General features: G+C 21.3%; 2 protein-coding genes across 7 annotated transcripts in view; one reads left to right on the top strand and one right to left on the bottom strand.

Moving 5' to 3' along the window:
- LOC102673909 (ABC transporter G family member 20-like) overlaps window positions 1-522 on the top strand; it is a 47650-nt gene extending 47128 nt beyond the window's left edge. The window contains exon 15 of the mRNA XM_006617518.2: window positions 284-522. Coding sequence (XP_006617581.1) covers window positions 284-495 — 212 coding nt within the window. The 3' untranslated portion in view covers window positions 496-522. The remainder of the gene's footprint in view (window positions 1-283) is intronic.
- The window catches only part of LOC102675599 (nicotinamide/nicotinic acid mononucleotide adenylyltransferase 1), a 52739-nt gene that overhangs the window by 37301 nt on the left and 6616 nt on the right, over window positions 1-8822 (bottom strand). For 2 of the 6 annotated variants that reach the window (XM_031511387.1, XM_031511386.1), the window contains exon 6: window positions 5549-5910. The exons of 1 other annotated variant lie outside the window; for it this stretch is intronic. In XM_031511387.1, coding sequence (XP_031367247.1) covers window positions 5881-5910 — 30 coding nt within the window. In that variant the 3' untranslated portion in view covers window positions 5549-5880. Of the gene's footprint in view, window positions 1-917; window positions 997-5548; window positions 5911-8822 lie in introns of those variants that run through there. 3 more of the 6 variants (XM_031511391.1, XM_031511388.1, XM_031511389.1) reach the window with 3 other exon arrangements.

Below are 8822 nucleotides of genomic sequence, written 5' to 3'. Positions count from 1 at the left end.
TATTATATTATATTAAATTAAATTAAAACATATATATATTAAAATAAAACAAATATATTTATTTAAATAATTTAATTTTTAATTATAATTTGTATTTTTGTATTATATAATTTTTAATATTTATTTTGTATATGTTTAATATTTTATTAAATTCTTGTTAAATTAATTTTTATAAAACGAAAAACTTGGAATGTATACAAAAAAAAAAAAGAATAAGAAAAAATTAGATTTGAATGAAAAAAATATACATAATACTTATTCAGAAATTCTTGATATTTTCTAGGACTAATATGGCCGATTGAAGCAATGCCAATAGGTCTTCGGTGGTTTGGATTAAGTATGCCTGTGACAATGCCAGGAATATCATTAAGGAAAGTTATGCAAAAAGGAATTTCTATTGATAAACCAGAAATATTCACAGGATTTTTTGTGATTATAGGATGGATTCTGGGTCTTTTAATGTTTTCCTTATTTTTATTAAAGAAAAAGATGTAAAATAATAAATGTAAAATGATTTATGTAAAAAAAAAAAAAACATTCAAACATAAGAGAAAACATAAGATAATTTAATTTGTGTATAATGTAAAAATATCTTTTTTACGATCATTATATAATTAGTTTAATCTAAATCTATTTGCTTAGAGTTAATATTAATTCATTAGAAGGAAAATTGTATATATTTTAAAAAAATTTTTTTTTTAAATTTCGATGATTTGTATAATTAATAAGACAATATGATGTAATTTAAACGAACAGTAACATCAGAAGCATTAATTTAAATTTAAATTTATAAGAAAAGAGAACGTGTTCAGATGTTACCGTTCTATGATAAATTAAGATAGTTAAATAAAAAACTATATTAGTTATTGATTTAATAAAAGAAATATTTCAAATAAGATATATTAAAGAAAATTTACCTTAATTTTATTCTTCGTTAAAATTTTTTGTTTCTACAATTCTGGGATCACGTCAAAATAATCCATATCAAGGTTTAATCTAAAAAGGTATTGATTAGAGAGAATTAATTGTAAAATAATAAATTGTAAATAATAGATAAAGATGAAGCAATTTTAGCATCAATAAAATATAATTTTTTGTTTTTGATTTATTGATCTTCTTTTACATGTTTATTTATCTTTCACAGATATATATGTTATAACAATCACTATTATCGGAGATTAACATAATATACAAACATATACAACGTGCGAACTATGCGTGTGAATTTTTTATATTTTTTTATTTTTATTTGTTTATTTATTTTTTTTTTTTAAGTTGCTCTTAAGCTGGAATATATTTATTGATAATATTATTGGGATACGTCACATCGACCATCGATAATGGAATGTTTTTTACAAAATAAAAGATTAAAATGGTAAAATATTCATTTAAAAGAAATATTCATTTGAAGAAACAAATATCGTCATTTTAATATTGATGATAATTTTATCAATAAAATTTGCTATGTAATTGATTCAATAATCTTTTAAAATAAATATATTATTAAAGATGACTTGGAATTGCTTGGCATTTAAATGAGAGATCGCCAAATAAATTACGCAATTACACAATTATAATAAAATTTAATATCAAATCTTAAATTCTATTTTAACTTTTTTTTATTGAATCGCAACTAAATATATTTAATTAATTGAACTTAAGAAAAATAAAATTATTCGCTTGATTATTTGATGGAAGATTTTTTTGGCGATTACTAATCATATTATTATTATATTATTATTAAACAAAGAATTATAACACTTGATTTTTGCACTCCAATAGATTTATCTTGCTTTAAATAATCAACAAATAATGAGATATATAAGTATATAAAAGTATTTAAATCCACAAAATCTTTTTAATATTAGGATTACTAAATCTTTGAAAATGAATTTCTGAGATTTTTTGTTTTTGAAAAAATATAAATATTTTTAACGAAATTAATTCTAAAAATTATTATAATATAGTTGCTCATAAAATGTTCTGTTGATTTATTATTATTGAAAATTATTGTTAATTATAAGTTATTAACCATATGAAAAAATGATTGAATAAAACAAATAAAAAAGATTGGAAATATGGAATTCTATATTTAAGAACTATTATTTATTTTTTAATTTTAATTCTGTATTTATAATATATGATATATATGTATATTAAGAGATATATTTTCTACTGGTAAATTAAATCAATATTTCTACTGATAAATGAGAAAACGAAATAAATATTTTTGTTTTATATATGAAGTGTTAATATAGAGTAGAGTTGACATTTCTTTGGAAGATTGATTCTAGAGATCAATATAAATACAAAAATTAATATATAAAAATGAAGCTTATTTATTAAGTTTACATTAATAAATGAAGAAAGATGAAGACAGAATGAAGTGATGATATGATAGAAATAAAATTATTTCTATCTATGTCTCGTTTCCTTTAATTTTCAATAGTTCAATAAGTAAGTTTCAGTATTTTTATATACTTTTATTTGTTTTAAATCGAGATCCTTAAAATCATTGGATATTTAATTATTTATGAAAATTAATGTGATTCATGATATATATTAATAAAATTCGTTCTAATCCAGAAATCACATCGAACAATTTTATTAAATTTGCAGTCAATAAACTAACAGATGAATTTTAATTCTTTAAAAACTCATTAGATATTTTTTATAAAAGATAAAGTCTTTTTAACTTTTAATTATTTTGCAAACTTCTAATAAATTCATTAATGTTTTCGAAGATGCTATAATCGTTATAATTTCTTATTGCATGTAGACAGATTTTTTTTTCAATTATTTTTTAATAATAATTATTCGAAAAAAATTTTTTTTTTAAATTTTAAATTTTAAATATTATTTCATATTCATTAAAAATAATTATCATGTTAATAATTATTAATTAATAAGATAACATATATAAATCCATTAGAGTGTAAAGTTCAGTGTATTATAAGTTAATAAATTAACACATTAGCGACCGATAATGAAAAATTCATAAAAGTTTTGTAATTGAAATAAAAATAGAAATATAAAATAATTGTGAATTAAATATCATATTTAATTATAATTAATGATAAATAATATAAATTATTATTTTTAGTTTTATTTTTATTTATTTTTAATTTTAGTCATGGAAGAATATATGTATCACTTAAATATTATATTAAGGTCGTTAATGTATTAAACAATGCTAGATGAAAAAATTGAAATTCAACTATTTAGAATATTTAGATACTCATAATCTTTATAAACAATCTTCTCGACTGTAATTAAAAAAGAAAATTTTTTTTTTAAAATATAATGATGATTCAAACACGTCGAATTTCTTTCGCGTTTATTCAATTTCTAACATTCTTTCTTTTTCATTCATTCTTTCATTCTTTCGTTCTTGCTAACGTATATAAAATATATATTGATTATTTTAATTTTTTTTTATAAATCCGTTCTTATATCCAAGGGACGCTAAATCGAAATCTTTTGCTGCTCACAAAAATCACACATATTTTACAATAGTAATAAAATACAATATTAAAATTTTTCTGATAAAATTGTTTTCTATTTAACAAAACATACGAATAAATCTTATAATTCGATTTTTTTTTCGAATTACTTTAGAAATCACAATTAACATTTATTATGTTTAATTAATATTTTACAAAATAAAAAAGTAAAAGGCAAAAGTTTTAAATTTCATATATAAAATATGAAGCAACGTCCTCATTGAAGCAAAAAGTTTTTTCAATTTATTAGATATTTTTTTATAACATGTAACAACATCAAGCAAGAAAAATTTTATTTTTATTGCTGTAATGAGGATGCAGCTTTATGTATTATAATCACTATTTGATTATATATAATTTTGACCTGCATGTTTTATTGCGTGTCCGCATGACCATTGATTTCATTTCGAAACAACATTTGTAAATTGTCCGAAATAAGTACCAAAGCAAAAATTATTTTTAATTAATGCATCATTGAACATCTATTACAATTAGAGATTGCTGCAAATATTGCGACATAACTACAATTATAATAAACACATAATTTATACGATTTATTATTTATTATGAGAAAATAACAATATATTGTGAAAAAAAAATAATAATAATAATATGTAATCTTTTTTTTTAAATAAATGAAGTTAATAATTTAATATATGTTTCTTTATTTTATAATAATAATTCAATAAATGTTATTGATAGAAGCAATTTTATGATTATTTGTTTTTATTTTTCCTTTTTAAGCTTTGTTTAAATCTTTATAAAAAATGAAAATAATGATCTTATTACATTGATAACGTGCCAGATATTAAATAGTATTTCTTTCTTTTTTTTTTTTTTTAATATTTAAATACATGCCTTTTAACAAGCTTTTATGTGCTTGTGTATTCACAAATTCATACAATGATAGAATTTGAAATATTTTGTGAATTTTTAATAATAAAAAAAATAATATCATTTATAAATTTATTTATTAATATAAATTGTAAAAAATTTTTTAATTAATTTTTTATATAAGTTTTATATAAAATTTAATAATTTTCTTTGCAGATAATTTCTTTTGGAACAATTGTGAGATATAATATAATTATCAAATTTGACACCATTTTTTTAACATTAATGGTGCAAAAAAAATGTATGAAATTCTAACGTTAAAAAATATGATTTGAGTACGAAAGAAAAGAATCAAAAAATTGCAAAATTTTTCCAATTAGCAAGCAGTGCTGGGGATAATAGTATTCGAAACGAGTTTTAATTTTTTTAATTAATTTAATTGTACAAACCAACAATAAATTCTATATAAATCAATAATAGAATGTGATTATAATTAAATTATTTGCTTAACATTAAATCATTGATAATAAGAATTAATAAAAAGATATTATCTTGATATCTTTCGATCAAGATAAATATTAAGATATATACATATGTATTTTTTCTTTTCATTTTTTTTTTTTGTTTAAAAAAAAATAGTTCCATTTTTTCAAATTTAAAAATATTATCTATACTATACTTGTACTTCAGAAAAGCAATTCCAATTCACAAATATTCTTTAAAACTTTTGAATCTTATATTAATCTAGGTACGATAAATCTTCAATTTTTATAATTTTAATATTGAAAAGATAAAAATTTTAAAAATTCTTTTTCCTATATAACCACTATAATTTGTACTTTTAATCTAAAAGAATTTCTGTTTCTAAAAAATACTAAAAAGTATATACAAATAAAACATATATTTTTATAAAATATTTCACATACTTTTTCTCTATAAAATACGTTAATAAAAATATTAAATTTGTTTGCAGATAACTTATAATGTTAATAATTAATATTAATAAAAAATTAATAAAACACTATTCAAAACGATATTTTTAAATAATTTAAATAAAAAATCAATAAATTGATAAATTCATAAAAATTCCATTAAAATTTATCTTACAAATTTTTAAACTAATTTTTTAACTTACAACAAAAAAGAAAATAAATTTTTTATTAATAATTGTTTTACGATTAAAAAAAAATATTATTAATAAATTTATTTTCTCTATTCTAACAAATTTCAGCAAAAATTTAAATTGTGATTCGAGATGGAAAAGATTCATCAAATTTCCCCAGCACTGCACGAAAATTCTAATCACGATTAATCGCGCAACTAATAGGAATATTTTCGCGTATACTAAAGCTCTGAATATTCTCGTAGGCGTGTAAATTCTTGTTGTTGTTGATGTAGTTGTCGATGTTGTTGCTGTTAGCCGTGCTACTAACGCCATTACTATCGCGATTGTTAGTAGCAGTATTAGAACATTTAGCAGTAAGGCAGGAGCCGCATCGGATTGGCATGGGTCGAGCAGCAACAAGACAGTCAATTATCTGTCTTACAGTAGGCATGCAGGTTTTGCTGTACCCTGGAAAACACATATCACATGCTCCATCAGAACCGAACCATACATCAACTTCTATCACGCCATCGGGAAGGAGGGATTTCGATTATCTCGTTTTTTTTTCATAATAATATTTTCTCGCATGGATGAATATTTCGATGAATATTTCTTGAATTCAGATACAAAAATTGAGAAAGAGATATCATTGAATAATATATCATAAAAACGAATGTGAATATTTTGTTAATATATAGAACTCGAACATAATTTCGTTATAAGAGATCTAAAAATAGATTAGATTTAAGAGATCTAAAACAGAAAAGTGGCGGATCTATATGAGATCATTCATACAGATGAAAATGAAATATTTTGATTTAAATAATTGATTAGTTTGTTTATTACAATAGTTTATTTTCAAATTCAGTAAGACAACGATAAATTGACTTTTTGTCCATTCATTTCATTCAAAATTTTAAAATTTCTATTTTTTTAAAATTTGATAGGTTTGTAAATTATGCATGGATTCTTTTTTTATTTTCTTATTTAGAGTGGAAACAACTTTTTTTTACATTCTATATCTTATATCTTTTATAGTTTCTAATATATTTCTATTTTATTTTCTTGCAAATTTTTAAATAAATCAAAATTTTCAACAAATTTTATAAAATATAAAAATATAAAAATGATATCGATTATATTTATATTTTTTTATTAGAATTAATTAAAATTGAAATTATAAGACTTGTATTTTTTTAAACTATTCATCTCTTTTTAAATTAAACCTATATTATCAACATTATAAAAAAATTTGAAAAATTTATTTTTAAATATTTTCTTATAAAAATTAATTCTGATATAATTATTTTAAATTTAAATTAAAAAATATTATTAAAATATTAATACTATCTTTGATAGATATATATAATAAACTAACAATATTTTAAAAAATTTATAATATTCATAATTATAGTCAAAGTCTATACATTCTTTTCCTTTCTTGAGACATTCTCTTTCTTCAATTTTTAAGAAAATTTAAAAAAACATTTTGAAAATACATCGATTTTTATTTAATTTTAATTTTTTATAACGATTGCATGATAGAAGTCGTGATGGCCAAACATTTCACATATCACGAAATAATCGAAAAATACAAACAACAAAGAAACGAACGATATAGGGATAGAAAAAAGAAGCGAATTGGTCCAAAATGATACCAGGACAGCCTAAGGCTGTTTTAGTCGCACTCAGGAAGCACTTTTTTTCGTGAATTAACCCTTTGCGGTCGAAGGCCGGTATATTTCCAGGTAGTCGTTTTATATTCAATCCCACGTCAATGAGAATTTTTTATAACAAAAATAAATAGACATATATATTTTCTCTATAATAAAAATACATCAATCGAATTGCAAAACATTCGCGCTCTCTTTTTTTTTTTTTTTTGACTTTTTATATTTACTATCATGTGATACTCTTATAGAAAAAGTGGCGTCCCCAAAGGGTTAAACCATCAATACTGTCAGCTTGCATATTTCTCGCCATCTTCGTCTATCTACGTTACAAATAACAAGAACAAATAACAATTTGCTCGAGAGGGAATGAAAATAGTGTAGAAAAAATTAAGCTTGCGTACCAAACTAATAAAAAAATAGGGTTGAAAAGAAAGATGTGTTAAAAAAAAAAGACATCCTTTTTAACTAAGATAAAAATTAAAGAAATAAAAAGAAATAAAATTAAAAAAAACTAATCATTTTTCGCAAAATCATTCGCAAACACGATGCTCTTCAACAATAGCTTGTCAAATAGACGCGATTATTGGCAGAACAATGGAAATTAGGCACTATGAAAACATAGATATATATCTAAGAAGCTCAACAATTATACCAAACAACTAAAGATGCGCAAAATTGCCTCGGATCGGGCTCGGGTCAAATGGAAGTTTGAATAAAATTAAATGAGATCTCAATACTTTATCTTGTATTGTTCAAGAAACTTTTAAAATTTTTAAAACATGAGCGATAGTTTAGATCTGCTCGAAATAATAATCGAAATGATTAGTTAAAGTTAAAATTCTCGAATAATACGAAAGTATTGCAAATTCGATCTTACTCGAATTTCTCCAATCTGAGCCGAAGTTCGGATTCTCGAATTACAAATTTTCACATTTTTATAAGCAACAATTCATTTCCATTGCACCTAAACATATTTACAATCGAGTCTATTGATAAATCTAAGTAAATATTTTATAATAAAAGTATTCTAAAAAAATATCAATATAAATTAATTATAAAAAAAGATATTTTTAATATAATTCATGAGTATATTAATTCGTTCGAGGAACGATTTCATCACAGTTAGATGCAGTGGAGTATCGCCGATATTTGAATAAAATATTTGCAAAAAAGATAATAATTATAATCCCTGGAGTTATTTCTCAAAGTGAGATTTATGATAAAGAGAGAGAGAGAGAGAGAAACGCGTGATACTTATATAAAGTTACAAAAAAAAAAAAAAAAAAAAAAAAGAAATTAATTGATTCAAAATAAAAGAATAAACTTATAAGATATTTATAGAAATCTCTCGAGACAAAGAAAACATTATTTCATTATTATTATAATAACGGATATAGATGCATGATAATGAATAGAATAGATGAATAGAATCAAGAAACGTTTTTCGTATCTCTCTCTCTTCTTAATTTCTCTTTATATTGTTTTTTTAAGAAAATACATATTAACGATTTAAAAACTATCATACAAAGATATGACGTTCGAGAGATAGTAAAAAACGTACGATATCTACAAAGATATAAAAAAACAATTGGCACATTTTCAATATAAATTTGTTTGGCAGAAGTGTGTATATATGTATGTGTAAATCAATTAATTATATCAATACTCATCGCGCAGAAAGACAGTCTGTAATTGAATTAACGAATA

The sequence above is a fragment of the Apis dorsata genome, unplaced genomic scaffold, assembly GCF_000469605.1.
Source record: "Apis dorsata unplaced genomic scaffold, Apis dorsata 1.3 scaffold_311, whole genome shotgun sequence".
NCBI lineage: Eukaryota > Metazoa > Arthropoda > Insecta > Hymenoptera > Apidae > Apis > Apis dorsata.
Note: the sequence above shows the minus strand (reverse complement) of the source record. Positions and strands in the feature narration are given on the sequence as shown.